General features: G+C 40.9%; 1 protein-coding gene across 4 annotated transcripts; it reads right to left on the reverse strand.

The window, feature by feature from the left end:
• Nucleotide 1: 1 nt before the first annotated feature.
• Nucleotides 2–14,785, reverse strand: LOC110495469 (uncharacterized). Of its 4 annotated transcripts, none has more exons than XM_090207419.1 (5): nucleotides 6,667–6,797; nucleotides 5,250–5,345; nucleotides 3,125–3,172; nucleotides 2,966–3,052; nucleotides 2–651 (listed from the first exon to the last, which is right to left on the reverse strand). In XM_090207419.1, exons 1-5 carry the CDS (start codon nucleotides 6,688–6,690, stop codon nucleotides 559–561), a joined length of 348 nt encoding a protein of 115 aa, XP_090063545.1. In that variant the 5' UTR covers nucleotides 6,691–6,797; the 3' UTR covers nucleotides 2–558. The 4 variants fall into 4 exon arrangements, with proteins under 4 accessions (XP_090063545.1, XP_090063546.1, XP_090063548.1 ...); XM_090207422.1 differs by lacking the exons at nucleotides 2,966–3,052; nucleotides 3,125–3,172; nucleotides 5,250–5,345; nucleotides 6,667–6,797 and adding exons at nucleotides 7,812–7,875; nucleotides 8,291–8,411; nucleotides 8,732–9,049; nucleotides 14,662–14,785 and having other exon boundaries at nucleotides 456–651; XM_090207420.1 differs by lacking the exon at nucleotides 2,966–3,052.
• Between the last annotated feature and the right edge of the window lie 3,097 nt (nucleotides 14,786–17,882).

Raw genomic sequence — 17,882 nt, forward strand, 5'->3', positions numbered from 1 at the left:
CTAGTTGTTGTGTGTTTTTTTTATTAACATATGCACTTAAACATGTAGACTAATTCATGTAGCCAGGCCTATATAGGAACAGAAATCTACAAAACAGGTCTACATTAATACTCTGTATTTTAAAGTTAGTTTGAATACAGTGGCAGTTGGGACTTTTACTGATTTCTCCCTTCATGTTTATGACAGGACAATGTTAGTATTTTACAACAGTACACTGACGGAGAAGATTATGACTTGATGTGATCTCCACAGAAACATACTTTGTTCTATCCACAAACACAACAGCTGTACTTTTTTAGACGTGTAACACTTGTATTTCCATAACAGATGTGCAGCCTGCAGACAGTATGTGTTGATATTTACAACCACCACAGAACATCTACAGTAAAGGAGAGGCTGATATATGGCAAGTCAGACAAGGGAAAATGCATTTTCACTAATCAAAATATTCACAGTAAATGCATATCTACCACTCTACCATATAGCTGTATTCTAGCTAGCTGTATGTTACGAGAAGGTGTCTAATGCCATGTCGTCATTGGTCAACGGTGCCAGAGGTCAGGGGTTAGGATGCGGCAGCTGCAGAGTTGAGTAAAGCCCATTGTCTCTCCTTGTGAACGTGTTGTAGGGCTCATTGTCCTGTGGCTCCTCCTACAAAGACATTAACAATAGTCACCATATTACACTGTAGAATAACATATGGGGCTGTGGAAAATTCTATTGAAAATGTGAAAGAGCGTAGTCTGCAGGGGCCTCATTAATAAACGCTGCGTACGCACAAAATATCCCCCATAACGTGCCTGCGTCCGTTTCCACGCAAAAGTTGTCATTTATAAAAACTGAACTTGACATGAGAATGTGCTTATCCTCATGCTAACTTTAGACCATGAGTTCAAGTGGTGAAGTATTGCAATGCAAGAAGGCATACGTAGCCTAGTAGTAGCATTGTGCAGGACTATATGATAACACGCTTATTCAGAACGATAAAACAGGTAGCTAAATATCATGCAATCATTCGCGGTTAGTGAGAAGTGCAAAAACTCTATTTTATATTTACACTAAAATAATTAGGTGTCCTTGCTAAGCAAAGCACAACTCTAGATTTCTTCTTCCTATTATTATTATTATTATTATTATTATTATTATTATTATTATTATATTTATTCTGCTCACTCTAAAGTTTAAAAGATTTAAGCTTTTAAAAAAGTGCCAAATGTCCAGACTGCCCCAGTTTAGATTGCTTGTCAAAGGATTTTTGATGCTGTGTTTACTTTTTGAGCTATAGCCATTTTCAAATGTTCTTAAATTAACACGGGTTTGAATGAGAACCATAGGAATAAATATATTTGTTATTTATTACTTTTATTTATACAGGGTGGGTCGGTATTGAGACCAGGGTCTCTTTTGTAAGGGAGCCCTGTGAACATGAACATAGAAAACTATACAAAATGCAGTGATGTGTATGAAAATAGTGAAGAGAACAGGGACCAAAAATTGACCCCTGTGGCACACCTTTCGTAATATTGAGGAAACTAGATTTGATAGCGTCAGTAAGCAAACAATGTGTCCTGTCTGTTAGATAGTTCTTGAACCAATTGCAAAATGCCTGATCTAGGCCCATTTCAGACAACCTTAGAGTAAGTAAGAAATGGTCAACTGTATCAAATGCCTTCGACAAGTCAAAACATAAGGCATCACAATGATGTAATGGTCTAAACAATGCAGCACATCAGCTAAGTGTTGCTGCTGAAACAATGCTATGTCCACGTCTAAAACCAGATTGGTGTTCATTAAGAATAGAATGAGAAGTTAATAAAAAACATTCTAAGTTCTAGTTTTCAGAAGCTATTTTATGAAATAGGTGGCCTGCTGAGGCAAAGTGGTTCTTAAAAGCACTACAAATGTCCATCTGATCTGTTATGGAGAGGCTGTTATAACCTGCTGGTGTATTGAGGGGATGGAGTTTTGTTTGAGATTTCACTACCTTCCAGACGGCAGCTGAATTCCCACCATTCTCAGATGCACAGTTCAAGAAGTATGTTGATTTCGCTTTTCTAATCATGGATAAACATCTATTTCTCATGCGTCTGAAGGACTGCCAGTCATACGTAGAATCAGTTAGCCTAGCTGTAGCCCATGCTAAATTTCTCTCCTGAAGTTTCTCTGATAGAGCTAATCCCTGGTTCACGCATGAACTATCTCTTACCCTTAGTTTCTTGAACAGAGCAGGCGTATCTGCAATAGAGTTGAGCAAAGAAGTAAAATCATTTAGGGCCTGATCTGAGTCAGAGGTATCGGACACAACCCCCCTTTCAACAAGAATTGTTGCTAATTGAAATTCCTATAATTTCTCTTTGTAATAAAGCGAGGACAAGATTTAGGTAGATGTGCAGCTCTTATGCAGGCAATGGGACAATAGTCACTGAACTCACTAGAAAAAATTGTCTGTATACTTATGAGGAGCATTTGTCAAAATAATACCTAAAAGAGTAGATTTTTCCGGGTGTTTAAAGTTGGGGCGGTTTGGTTCAGCTGAGTTCAGCACTCCCTCTGCCTCAACATGTGCTCTTAGCCAATTGTCTGACTTGCTATCTAACTATACTAACTCTGAATTATTAATTTGGGGGTGATCTTAATCTGGATTGTTTGATGCCAGCTTCTGACAGGCTGAAAGTTATCTTTATTGATTGCAATAAATTCCCACTAGTGTAATTTGGGCATTATTACAGAATTATTATTACAGTAGCTATTAAAAATGATCCTGCTCCTTGGCCAGCGTGTCCAGAGATGCAACCTCTCTTATCATCACTCAGTGCCTGGGTTTATCTCCACTGTACCCGCACCCCACCATACCCCTGTCTGCACATTATGCCCTGAATCTATTCTACCACGCCCAGAAATCTGCTCCTTTTATTCTCTGTCCCCAACGCACTAGACGACCAGTTTTGCCAGCCTTTAGCCGTACCCTCATCCTACTCCTCCTCTGTTCCTTGTTTGATGTGGAGGTTAGCCCAGGCCCTGCGTGTCCCCAGGCACTCTCATTTGTTGACTTCTGTAATCAAAAAAGCCTTGGTTTCATGCATGTTAACATTAGAAGCCTCCTCCCTAAATTTGTTTTACTCACTGCTTTGGCACACTCCGCAAAACCTGATGTCCTTGCTGCGTCTGAATCCTGGTTTAGGAAGAAAAAAAAAACTGAGATTTACTGCAATATACTGCAGAGATAGCTTGCAAAATTCTGTTATACTTTCCAGGTCTATGCCCAAACAGTCCCAGCTTCTAATTTTAAAAATGAATATCTCCAGAAATAAATCTCTCACTGTTTCCACTTCTGCAAGCAGGCCTTTCTAATCGACCTGGCCCGGGTATCCTGGAAGGATATTGGCCTCATCCCGTCAGTCGAGGATGCCTGGTAGTTCTTTAAAAGTAATTTCTTCACCGTCTTAAATAAGCATGCCCCTTTCAAAAAATGTAGAACTAAGAACAGATATAGCCCTTGGTTCACCCCAGACCTGACTGCCCTTGACCAGCACAAAAACATCCTGTGGCGGACTGCAATAGCATCGAATAGTCCCTGCGATATGCAACTGTTCAGGGAAGTCCGGAACCAATACACGCAGTCAGTCAGGAAATCAAAGGCTAGCTTTTTCAAACAGACATTTGCATCCTGACTCCAAAAAGTTTTGGGACACTGTAAAGTCCATGGAGAACCAGAGCACCTCCTCCCAGCTGCCCACTGCACTGAGGCTAGGTAACACGGTCACCACCGATAAATCCATGATAATCAAACATTTCAAAAAGCATTTCTCTACGGCTGGCTATGCTTTCCTCCTGGCTACCCCAACCCCGGGCCAACAGCTACGCAGCTTCTTGCCCGAGCCTCCCCAGCATCTCCTTCACCCAAATCCAGATACCAGATGTTCTGAAAGAGCTGCAAAACCTGGACCTGTACAAATCAGCTGGGCTAGACAATCTGGATCCTCTCTTTCTAAAATTATCCACCGCCATTGTTGCAACCCCTATTACCAGTCTGTTCAACCTCTCTTTCGTATCGTCTGAGATTCCTAAAGATTGGAAAGCTGCCACGGTCATCCCCCTCTTCAAAGGGGGTGACACTCTAGACCCAAACTGTTATAGACCTATATCCATCCTGCCCTGCCTTTCTAAAGTCTTTGAAAGCAAAGTTAATAAACAGATCACTGACCATTTCGAATCCCACTGTACCTTCTCCGCTGTGTAATCCGGTTGCAGAGCTGGTCATGGGTGCACCTCAGCCACGCTCAAGGTACTAAACGATATCATAACTGCCAACGATAAAATACAGTACTGTGCAGCCATCTTCATCGACCTGGCCAAGGCTTTCGACACTGTCAATCACCGTATTCTTATCGGCAGACTCAATAGCCTTGGTTTCTCAAATGACTGTCTTGCCTGGTTCACCAACTACTTCTCAGACAGAGTTCAGTGTGTCAAATCGGAGGGCCTGTTGTCCGGACCTCTGGCAGTCTCTATGGGGGTGGTACCACATGGTTAAATTCTCGGGCCGACTCTCTTCTCTGTATACATCAACGATGCCGCTCTTGCTGCGGGTGATTTCCTGATCCACCTCTACGCAGACGACACCATTCTGTATACATCTGGCCCTTCTTTGGACACTGTGTTAACTAACCTCCAAACAAGCTTCAATGCCATACAACACTCCTTCCGTGGCCTCCAACTGCTCTTAAACGCTAGTAAAACCAAATGCATGCTTTTCAACCGTTCACTGCCCACGCCCGCCCGACTAGCATCACTACTCTGGATGGTTCTGACCTAGAATATGTGGACAACTACAAATACCTAGGTGTCTGGCTAGACTGTAAACTTTCCTTCCAGACTCAAATCAAACATCTCCAATCCAAAATCAAATCTAGAATCGGCTTTCTATTTCGCAACAAAGTCCCCTTCACTCACGCTGCCAAACTTACCCTAGTAAAACTGACTATCCTACCGATCCTCGACTTTGGCGATGTCATCTACAAAATAGCTTCCAACACTCTACTCAGCAAACTGGAGGCAGTCTCTCACAGTGCCATCCGTTTTGTTACCAAAGCCCCTGATACCACCCACCACTGCGACCTGTACGCTCTAGTCCGCTGGCCCTCACTACATATTCGTCGCCAGACCCACTGGCTCCAGGTCATCTATAAGTCTATGCTTGGTAAAGCTCCGCCTTACCTCAGCGCACTGGTCACGATAACAATACCCACCCGTGGCACGTGCTCCAGCAGGTATATCTCACTGGTCATCCCCAAAGCCAGCACCTCCTTTGGGCGCCTTTCCTTCCAGTTCTCTGCTGCCAGTGACTGGAACAAATAGCAAAAATCGCTGAAGCTGGAGACTTACATTTCCCTCACTAACTTTAAACATCAGCTATCTGAGCAGTTAACCGATCGCTGCAGCTGTACATAGTCCATCTGTAAATAGCCCACCCAATCTACCTACCTCATCCACATTTAGTTTTTATTTACTTTTCTGCTCTTTTGCACACCAGTATCTCTACTTGCACATCATCATCTGCTCATCTATCACTCCAGTGTTAATCTGCTAAATTGTAATTACTTCGCTACTATGGCCTATTTATTGCCTTACCTCCTCACGCCATTTGCACACACTGTATATAGACTTTCTTTTTTTCTATTGTGGTATTGACGGTACGCTTGTTTATTCCATGTGTAACTCTGTGTTGTTGTTTGTGTCGCACTGCTTTGCTTTATCTTGGCCCGGTCGCAGTTGTAACTGAGAATTTGTTCTCAACTAGCTTACCTGGTTAAATAAATAAAAGTAAGCTAAAAGACTAACTTTAAAACATTCAGGCTATCCTAACTTCTAATTCATTTTTATATGCATTTGCATAAATTAGCATAAACTACTCAACAGCTGTAACTCTTGAACCATTCAAGCGAGAAACACTAAACAAACTTTCACATGTTCAGGCTATCCTATTCTATCAATCAATCGATTTGACCACAACTATTGACCACAACCACATAGCTACTGACCACAACTACTGTCCACAACTACTAACCATAACTACTGACCACAACCACACAACTACTGACCACAACCACACAACTACTGACCATAACTACTGACCACAGCTACTGACCTCAACCACAAAACTACTAACAACTACTGAACCACAATTACTGACCACAACCACACAACCACTGAACCTCACAACTACTGAACACAATTACTGACCACAACAACACAACCACAAAAGTACTGACCAGAAACACAGAATAGTGACCACACAACTACTGACCACAACCACACAACTACTGACCACAACCACACAACTACTGACCACAACCACACAACCACTGAACCACAGAACTATTGTCTCATTAATCCCCCTCCTCTCTCCTGTAACTATTCCCCATGTCGTTGCTGCAAATGAGAATGTGTTCTCAGTCAATTTACCTGGTAAAATAACGGATAAATAAAAAAAATAACATTACTACTGCCTTCACTACCACTACTACTACTATTTCACAACCATTCGTACTTCAAGACTAGCAAACACACCACATTTACTTCAGTAAATGCCATTTTCTAGTTAGAAATAGGTATATTTGTATTATTTATTTAATTTCCATGATCATTGCAGAATAATTTCCTCACCTTTTCAAACTGTGATGGTTTCATTAGCCTATAGGCTTACAACAAGTTAGGATAGGCTGCCATTCATCGCATCTGTTATTTAAGTCACATGTATCTCAGTTGGTAGAGCATGGCCAGGTGTCATGCCCTGACCTTAGAGATCCCTTTTATTCTCTATTTGGTTAGGTCAGGGTGTGACTTGGGTGGGCAAATCTATGTTTCTATTTCTTTGTTGGCCTAGTATGGTTCCCAATCAGAGGCAGCTGTTTATCATTGTCTCTGATTGTGGATCGTATTGATCTGATTGTGGATCAGCCCGTTTTCCCACCTTGAGTTGTGGGATCTTGATTTTGTATAGGTGTTGTGTAGCCTACAGAACTTTACGGTCGTTTTTGTTGGAGTTCAATATTAAAAATCAAGAACACTTTCCACGCTGGGCTTTGGTCTCATTCATCTGACGACGGACGTAACACCAGGGTTGTGGGTTCGATTCTCACAAATCGCTCTGGATTAGAGCCTCTGCTAAATGACTGAATCGTAAATATAATTAGACCCACTTCACAGTACTAAACTGATTAAGCTATAATAACATGCGAAAGGGAGTGTGGTTTATAACAGATGACTTTAACAGAAGAACAGACAGTTGATATTTTGTATTGAAGTGAATAGGCTACCACTGTAAGTACTGTAGTTGTCATTTCTTTCCGAGTAGACAACGTTTCAGAATTCACGGCCATTGGAGCATATTAAAAAGTTACAATATGTTTATAGGTCCACAACAATTTGCAATAGTTTTTTTCAGCAAATGTCACTGTAAAAGTTTAAAACATTCTGCCAACACCTCCAGAGACATTTTATCAAGCTCGCGAACTGCTATTTAGAAACGGCAATGGTTTAATTTCAGTACACGGCGAAAAGGGGCGTTACTGTTACCATAAAAGGCTTTTCAGGCTGATTTGAACGCTCATTCACAAGCGAACAAATTCAGGATGGGTCTGATTTATAACAGGAAACATGCATGGCACCCGCCCAAGCTGATGAATCTCAATATTTTTGTAAGTGCGCAGTCTGTGTGCGGTCTTTTCAGAAATGCTGCGCGCAGATATTTATTGTGAAATGTACGCAACGGTTATAAATGAAGACTCGGCTGCCTTCATCTGACTAACAGGCAACAGCAAGCAGTGTTGTGGCACCTCGTTGACGATTCCAGACACTTGTAGCTGTGTTCTCCTGTTGACCAAAAAAGAACAAGATTGAATTAACATAGCACCAACTGAAACATGTTTTACACCGAACATTTTCCAGAGTAAAATTATTGTGAGCAGTGTGTGTGTGTTTCTCACCACACTCATTTTTGACAGGAAATGAGACGTGAGAAGCCACAACAGTGCAGCTATTGGAAACTACTCACTGGTCACATATGTCAGTTGAACATCTAGCCTAGTTTCGATTTACATTTTGGTTGAAGCCCCCATGAACTCATAGCATTGCATGTATTTCTGACACCAATTCAGTACTATATCCTCATTGTAGAACTAAAATGCATTTGAGAATGCATAATTTCTACAACAGTGCTTCCAAGTAATTATTCAAATACCCAAAATCTGTCAAACACTCTTTTACCAAAATATTAATATCATCTTACCTGAGATGAATTTTCCTCATGATTACACCACCAATCACCAGGACAGCTACACATGCTGCAACACCTGATATCATCCCCCAATAGAAGAGACGGTTGTCTGTGGCCTTTTGCACTTGGGCTCCTGAGCAAGGGGAAAATATATATGATGATCTTATGTTTCTCTTCCGCCATCTTGTTCATTTACATTAAGGCAACGTGTTGTTGACAGTATCTACATTTAAGACATGTATTGATGACAAAATCCAATATTGTGACTATAGAGATTCTCTCAGTTCTGTCAGATGTAACGTCTATGACAGACGTTACAAAACAAGAACACAAAACACTGACAGAACATCAAGGAAAGCACATGACAGGCATCCCACTAAATATGTGATGATAAGATATGCTGGGGTTCATTATAAAATGATTGTCAACAATCCCATCAGACCAAACACTTACCATTGACCGAAATATGTATGTCTATATCAGAATTGCCTTCATCATGTGTACATACACAGGTGTAGTTCCCTTCATCAGATGGTTGTGTGTTGGTGATGTGTAGAAACACTCTGTCATTCTCTGTCTGCAGTGTGACTCTGGGGTCACAAGTGCTGTTGGTATGATTTGTTTCAAAGTCTTGTGATACTCTACACTCATGACCCTCACGTATAACTCTATATTTGTGACATATTACAGTAAGGATGTCAGTGAGTGTTTGGTTTGAGCAGAGAAGAGTGGAATCTGCTCCTCCGGTTTCCAATGTTTTCTCTTGAGTCACTGTAAACAGGAAGGGAAACAGATTGTGAGTATATTATTGCATGAGATCGGTTTGATTAAGCATGAGTAGTTCTATCAATTCTCATTAATAGAAAGTCCCATTTCAGTCTACAGAAATGACTACAGACCCAAATGGACGTTTTTTACAATGGTAAAAATAAACCTGGCACAAGAAAAAGCCACTTTACTGAACTGTTAATGTCCAAAAGAAGACGACCCAAAGTGAATTCATGACCTCATACTAGAACTATCTCAATGTAACAGGAATATTATATGGGGGGGTTAACTGTGTACGGGATGCAACTCTAGACAAGCCATCAACTAATCTACAGTTGAAGTCGGAAGTTTACATACACCTTAGCCAAATACATTTAAACTTAGTTTTTCACAATTCCTGACATTTAATCCAAGTAAAAATTCCCTGTCTTGGGTCAGTTAGGATCACCAATTCATTTTAAGAATGTGAAATGTCAGAATAATAGTAGAGAGAATGATTTATTTCAGCTTTTATTTCTTTCATCACATTCACAGTGTGTCAGAAGTTAACATACACTCAATTAGTATTTGGTAGTATTGCCTTTAAATTGTTTAACTTGGTTCAAACGTTTCAGGTAGCCTTCCACAAGCTTCCCTCAATAAGTTGAAACTAATTTTGACCCATTCCTCCTGACAGAGCTGGTGTAACTGAATCAGGTTTGTACAGTGCCTTGCGAAAGTATTCAGCCCCCTTGAACTTTGCGACCTTTTGCCACATTTCAGGCTTCAAACATAAATATATAAAACTGTATTTTTTTGTGAAGAATCAACAACAAGTGGGACACAATCATGAAGTGGAACGACATTTATTGGATATTTCAAACTTTTTTAACAAATCAAAAACTGAAAAATTGGGCGTGCAAAATTATTCAGCCCCTTTACTTTCAGTGCAGCAAACTCTCTCCAGAAGTTCAGTGAGGATCTCTGAATGATCCAATGTTGACCTAAATGACTAATGAGGATAAATACAATCCACCTGTGTGTAATCAAGTCTCCGTATAAATGCACCTGCACTGTGATAGTCTCAGAGGTCCGTTAAAAGCGCAGAGAGCATCATGAAGAACAAGGAACACACCCGGCAGGTCCGAGATACTGTTGTGAAGAAGTTTAAAGCCGTATTTGGATACAAAAAGATTTCCCAAGCTTTAAACATCCCAAGGAGCACTGTGCAAGCGATAATATTGAAATGGAAGGAGTATCAGACCACTGCAAATCTACCAAGACCTGGCCGTCCCTCTAAACTTTCAGCTCATACAAGGAGAAGACTGATCAGAGATGCAGCCAAGAGGCCCATGATCACTCTGGATGAACTGCAGAGATCTACAGCTGAGGTGGGAGACTCTGTCCATAGGACAACAATCAGTCGTATATTGCACAAATCTGGCCTTTATGGAAGAGTGGCAAGAAGAAAGCCATTTCTTAAAGATATCCATAAAAAGTGTAATTTAAAGTTTGCCACAAGCCACATGGGAGACACACCAAACATGTGGAAGAAGGTGCTCTGGTCAGATGAAACCAAAATTGAACTTTTTGGCAACAATGCAAAACGTTATGTTTGGCGTAAAAGCAACACAGCTGAACACACCATCCCCACTGTCAAACATGGTGGTGGCAGCATCATGGTTGGGGCCTGCTTTTCTTCAGCAGGGACAGGGAAGATGGTTAAAATTGATGGGAAGATGGATGGAGCCAAATACAGGACCATTCTAGAAGAAAACCTGATGGAGTCTGCAAAAGACCTGAGACTGGGACGGAGATTTGTCTTCCAACAAGACAATGATCCAAAACATAAAGCAAAATCTACAATGGAATGGTTCAAAAATAAACATATCCAGGTGTTAGAATGGCCAAGTCAAAGTCCAGACCTGAATCCAATCGAGAATCTGTGGAAAGAACTGAAAACTGCTGTTCACAAATGCTCTCCATCCAACCTCACTGAGCTCGAGCTGTTTTGCAAGGAGGGATGGGAAAAAATTCAGTCTGTCGATGTGCAAAACTGATAGAGACATACCCCAAGTGACTTACAGCTGTAATCGCAGCAAAAGGTGGCGCTACAAAGTATTAACTTAAGGGGGCTGAATAATTTTGCACGCCCAATTTTTCAGTTTTTGATTTGTTAAAAAAGTTTGAAATATCCAATAAATGTCGTTCCACTTCATGATTGTGTCCCACTTGTTGTTGATTCTTCACAAAAAATACAGTTTTATATCTTTATGTTTGAAGCCTGAAATGTGGCAAAAGGTCGCAAAGTTCAAGGGGGCCGAATACTTTCGCAAGGCACTGTAGGTCAGGGCTGTGATGGCCACTCCAATACCTTGACTTTGTTGTCTTTAAGCCATTTTTCCACAACTTTGGAAGCATGCTTGGGGTCATTGTCTGTTTGGAAGACCCATTTGCGAACAAGCTTTAACTTCCTGACTGATGGCTTGAGGTGTTGCTTCAATATATCCACATAATTCTCCTTCCTCAGATGCCATCTATATTTTGTGAAGTGCACCAGTCCCTACTGCAGCAAAGCACCCCCACAACATGATGCTGCCACCCCGGTCCTTCACGGTTGGGATGGTGTTCTTCGTCTTGCAAGCCTCCCCCTTTTCCTCCAAACATAACGATGGTCATAATGGCAAAACAGTTCTATTTTTGTTTCATCAGACCAGAGGGCATTTCACCAAAAGTACGATCTTTGTCCCCATGTGCAGTTGCAAACCGTGGTCTGGCTTTTTTATGCCGATTTTGAAGCAGTGGCTTCTTCCTTGCTGTTTGGCCTTTCAGGTTATGTCGATATAGGACTTGTTTTACTGTGGATATAGATACTTTTGTACCTGTTTCCTCCAGCATCTTCACAAGGTCCTTTGTTGTTGTTCTGAGATTGATTTGCACTTTTCACACCAGAGTACGTTAATCTCTAGGAGACAGAACGCGTCTCTTTCCTGAGCAGTATGACAGCTGCGTGGTCCCATGGTGTTTATACTTGTGTAATATTGTTTGTATAGATGAACGTGGTACCTTCAGGCATTTGGAAATTGATCCCAAGGTTGAACCAGACTTGTGGAGGTCTACAATTTTTTTTCTGAGGTCTTGGCTGATTTCTTTTGATTTTATCATATTGTCAAGCAATGAGGCACTGAGTTTGAAGCTAAACCTTGAAATACATCTACAGGTGCACCTCCAATTGACTCAAATTATGTCAATCAGCCTATCAGAAGCTTCTAAAACCATGACATCGTTTTCTGGATTTTTCCAAGCTGTTTAAAGGCACAGTCAACTTAGTGCATGTAAACATCTGACCCACTGGAATTGTGATACAGTGAATTATAAATGAAGAAAAATAAGAAATTTGTGGAGTGGTTGAAAAACGAGTTTAATTGACTCCAACCTAAGTGTATGTAAACTTCCGACTTCAACTGTATATCCTCTTCCTAACATGTCTACGGTATTAAACCACAACATCAAAGAGATGGGTCTGTGTGAACTGTGGGGATAGAAACATCCAACTGAAAGACAATACTCTTATTACTTTCACCTCCATAACTCATATTCAAGAAGTTACTTTTTCATTGTAAACTTGGCTTTAATTGACTGTTTCTGAATGTAAATACCTTCCTATAATAATTACAGACAACATCCCATTGTCTTTCACGTTTAAGCTCAACCTCCTATGCCAATAGCAGAGACATAGCAATCCAACACAATGTTTCTTAGAGGTAAGGAGTTTACCTCAAATCGCAACACACAGATAGACATGTTTTTGGAAATTAATGTAGACAATGAAGTGCGCCCAACTGTAGTCTGGGAAGATCTTAAATCGATACATGACAGGTTGTATCATGTCTTACTCTTCACATTAGAAAAATTAGACCAATAAAGAATTAGAAATACTAGAACAGAAAATTCACGACTTAGAAAGAAAACACAGTTTAGATAGAAATGTTGACACCCTTCAACAGTTGAAGACTTTTAAGCTTGAATATAAAACAAACTCTCGATCTGCAGAGATTGCTGCCATGAAATCCAAGCAACAAGATGTTGAGCAAGGTGAAAGTGCAGGGGAAATGCTTGCTTGGCAAATGAAGAAAGAGGAATGTACCATCCATAGCATTCAAACCCCAGATAGTAGCATAACAATGGTTCCTTCTGAAATGTACTCAGTCTTTAAAACATTTTATGACAAACTGTATCAATCCCAAAACAAAAGTTGAAATGAATATATAGACATTTTCCTCAATAAGGCCATTTGACCAATTATAAATGAACCAGAGAAAAGGAATATGGAAAAAACATCACCCCAGGTGAACTGTTGGAGGGCATCAATTATCTACATATTGGGAAATCTCCTAGTAATGATGGATTCCCAGTGGAACGTTATAGACACCTTAATCCCGGGTTACTAAGGCCTATGTTACATATGCTCACAGCAGCTCTAGAGAAAAATGAACTTCCCCAGTCACCATGTTTGGCTACAATCACCCTACTTAAAAAGAAAGATAATGATCCACTGTCGTGCGGATCCTTCTGCCCAGTATAACTTTTGAATGTAGATTACAAAAATCATTGCTGAAGTATTGGCTTTTCATTGGCATAGAAACAGTCATGTAAAAGGTAATTCACTCAGATCAAACAGGGTTAATAAGAAAAAGGATGTCCAGACAATCTCCACAGTTTTTTCAGTGTAATCCATCATACCACCATCACATTCATGAGGTGGAAAGAAACAACATTGCCAGGCACCCTTATTTGTTATAACCCCACCTTACCTCCAGCATTTAGTGATGACATCTTTAAGTCGTGTTCCAAAGGGGCATCATTAATTTAACATGTTTACTATGATGGATCTATACTGTCATTCAATCAATTACATTATACAAGGCCGATTTCTCAGAAATCATATTCAATCACTTCAACAGAATCTGGATGAACCTAAGGCATCTAGCATAGATTAAATACTGAAAGAAGCTGCTACGACAAAGAAGTTGATTGCCAAGTTATATCAAGGGCTGATTGAAACTCTACCTGAAGGCTTAGAACCTATAATGAACAAATGGTAAACAGATCTAAATGAAGAAATGAAGGAGAACCATTGGTCACAGATATGTTAAAATGTGCATACCTGCTCCTACAACTTAAGACATGAACTAATGCAATGTAAGATAATTCATAGGACTTACTATAGTCCAGCCAGAATGCATGTAGGGTCACCCAGAAATCATCTCTGTTGGAGATGCAAAAAGCACAAAGGAACTATATTTTCTTTATTTTATTTTGATTTATTTCACCTTTATTTAACCAGGTAGGCAAGTTGAGAACAAGTTCTCATTTACAATTGCGACCTGGAATATTACACATGCTGTGGTCCTGTGACAAACTGACACCATTCTGGGATAATGTATGTGCTACCATTTCATTAGGTCTAGGAATTTATATCCGTTCATCTCCACGATTATGTCTGTTGGGAAATATAAATATTGGTGATCAATATCAGAGAACTTTTGGTAATCTAGATCTACTTGCTGCAATAAAAAAATAACGCCATCAATTGGAATGCTCCATATCCACGTAATGGGATACATCTCTCTTACCGTTAACAGCTGTGCATAGACCCCACAGCACCAGAAGCAGAGCAAGTCTGGATACACTTCCACACATACTGACCAACTGCAGAACCAGACGTTGACCGGACACTGCCTGCTGAGACCGACTACAGATGTGATGTATTTACTCAGTAGAGGAACACGATAAAACTTAATCAAACCAAAGTGATGCTACTTTGACTCGGTTGACTTGGTTATAATGGACCTTGAGAGCTGAGAGGAGGAAGTTCTGCTGTCGTCTAGCTTGTATTCGCGTTACTCCTATGCAGAAACAATGGCACCTCTGCTAGTGCAACCTAGTTTTTGTGACTGGGGTCTTTGTAGAGCACCACAGAAAGGTCTTATGATCTACCACAGACACATCAACAGGTCCACTTCCTTCTTTAGACACAAAAAAGTATAGATTTTGCACCACCACAAGGCTGAAGGATGCTTTATAACAGATGTTTTCATTTAATTTTTTTATTTAACTTTTATTTAACTAGGCAAGTCAGTTAAGAACAAACTCTTATTTACAATGACGGCCTACCAAAAGGCAAAAGGCCTCCTGCGGGGTTGGGGGCTGGGATTACAAATATTAATAAATAAAATAAAATGTAGGACAAAACACACATCACGACAAGAGAGACAACACAACACTACATAAAGATAGACCTAAGACAACAACATAGCATGGCAGCAACACATGACAACACAGCATGTTAGCAATACAACATGAAAACACATGGTAGCAACAAAACATGGTAGCAGCAACACATGGTAGCAGCACAAAACAGGGTAATAAACATTATTGTGCGCAGACAACAGCACAGAAGGGAAAAAAGGTAGAGACAACAATACATCACGCAAAGCAGCAACAACTGTCAGTAAGAGTGTCCATGATAGGAGTCTTTGAATGAAGAGATGGAGATAAAACTGTCCAGTTTGAGTGTTTGTTGCAGCTCGTTCCAGTCGCCAACTGCAGTGAACTGAAAAGACAAGCGACCCAGGGATGTGTGTGCTTTGGAGATCTTTAACAGAACGTGACTGGCAGAAGGGGTGTTGTATGTGGAGGATGAGGGCTGCAGTAGATATCTCAGATAGGGGGGAGTGAGGCCTAAGAGGGTTTTATAAATAAGAATCAACCACTGGGTCTTGCGATGGGTATACAGAGATGACCAGTTTATAGAGGAGTATAGAGTGCAGTGATAAGGAGCATTGTTGGCAAATCTGATGGCAGAATGGTAAAGAACATCCTAGCCGCTCAAGAAAGCACCATTACCTGCAGATCTATACATTCTCCGTAATCTAGCATGAGTAGGATGGTCATCTGAATCATGATTAGTTTGGTAGCTGGGGTGAAAGAGGAGCGATTACGATTAACTTTAACCTGCAGCTTTGATATGTGCTGAGAGAAGGACAGTGTACCATCCAGCCATACTCCCATGTACTTGTATGATGTGACTACCTCAAGCTCTAAACCCTCAGTAGTAATCACACCTGTGGCGAGAGGGGCATTTCTCTTACCAAACCACATGGCCTTTGTTTTGGAGGAGTTCAGAACAAGGTTAAGGGAAGAGAAAGCTTGTTGGACACTAAGAAAGCTTTGTTGTAGAGCGTTTAACACAAAATCCGGGGAGGGGCCAGCTGAGTATAAAAATGTATCATCTGTATATAAATGGATAAGAGAGCTTCCTACTGCTGGAGCTATGTTGTTTATGTAAATTGAAAAGAGTGGGGGGCCTAGGATTGAGCCTTGGGGTACACCCTTGGTGACAGGCAGTGGCTGAGACAGCAGATGTTCTGACTTTATACACTGCACTCTTTGAGAGAGGTAGTTAGCAAAGAGACACCAATACTCCTTAGCCGGCCCACAAGAATGGAATGGTCTACCGTATCAAAAGCTTTGGCCAAGTCAATAAAAATAGCAGCACAACATTGCTTAGAATCAAGGGCACATCATTGAGGACCTTTAAGGTTCCAGTGACACATCCATAACCTGAGTGGAAACCAGTTTGCATACCAGAGATAATACTATAGGCATCAAGAAAGTTTTTCCAACACCTTTGATAAACAGGGCAAAATAGAAATAGGCCAATAACAGTTAGGATCAGCTTAAACTCCCCCTTTAAATAAAGGACAAACCATGGCTGCCTTCCAAGCAATGGGAACCTCCCCAGAGAGCAGAGACAGGTTAAAAGGTCAGAGATGGTCTTGGCGATGATAGGGGCAGCAACCTTAAAAAAGAAAGTGTCTAAACCCTCTGACCCAGAAGTTTTTTGGGGGTCAAGTTTAAGGAGCTCCTCTAGCGCCTCGGACTCAGTGACCGCCTGCAGGGAGAAACTTTGTAGCGGGGATAGGAAAAAAAAGGGGCTAGTCGCATTAGAAAATGTGGGAGATTAGAAAATGTTGGACGGGCGAGGAGGCATGGCTGAGTCAAATAGGAATCCCAACTTAATGAAGTGGTGATTAAAGAGCTCAGCCATGTGCTTCATGACAGTAACAACCACATAATCAGCTTTAAGGGACATGGGCAGCTGTGAGGAGGAGGGTTTATTCTTCAGGTCTTTAACTGTTTACAGAACGTCTTGGGGTTAGACCCACAGAGAGAGAACTGCTCCTTAAAGTAACTAACTTTGGCCTTCCGGATAGCCTGAGTGCACTTATTTCTCATTTGCCTGAACGCGAGCCAGTCGACCTGAGTTTGTGTGTGCCGAGCCTTTCGCCAAATGCAATTCTTGAGGTGGGGTAACTCCGCAAGATCACGGTCGAACCAGGGGCTAAACCTGTTTTTAATTCTCATTTTCTTTATGGGGGCGTGTGTTTGTTAGCAATACCACTGAAATATAAAAAAGAAGGTCCAAGTGTCTTCGACAGAGGGGATCAAGCTGATTCTATACCAATTTACAGAGGCCACGTCATGAAGGAAGACTTGCTCATTAAAGTTTTTTTTACCAAGCGTCTATGACAAATCAGGACAGGACGTTTCACTGAACAGCCATTACGAACACAGGCTGTAAAACAGTGATCACTAAGGTCATTACTGAAAACACCAGACTGATACCTCTCGGGATTATTTGTGAGGATAACATTGAGCAAAGTATCCTTTTCTGGGTGTTTGGGGTCATACTTTGTGGGATTGTTAATAATCTGAGAAAGATTTAGGGAGTCCCATTGCTTTAGGACTTGGTCAGGTGGTTTAGGCATGTCCCAGTTTAGGTCACCTAGCA

This window comes from Oncorhynchus mykiss, chromosome 18 (genome assembly GCF_057628025.1).
Source record: "Oncorhynchus mykiss isolate SJ-2025 chromosome 18, ASM5762802v1, whole genome shotgun sequence".
In the NCBI taxonomy this organism is placed as follows: Eukaryota; Metazoa; Chordata; class Actinopteri; order Salmoniformes; family Salmonidae; genus Oncorhynchus; species Oncorhynchus mykiss.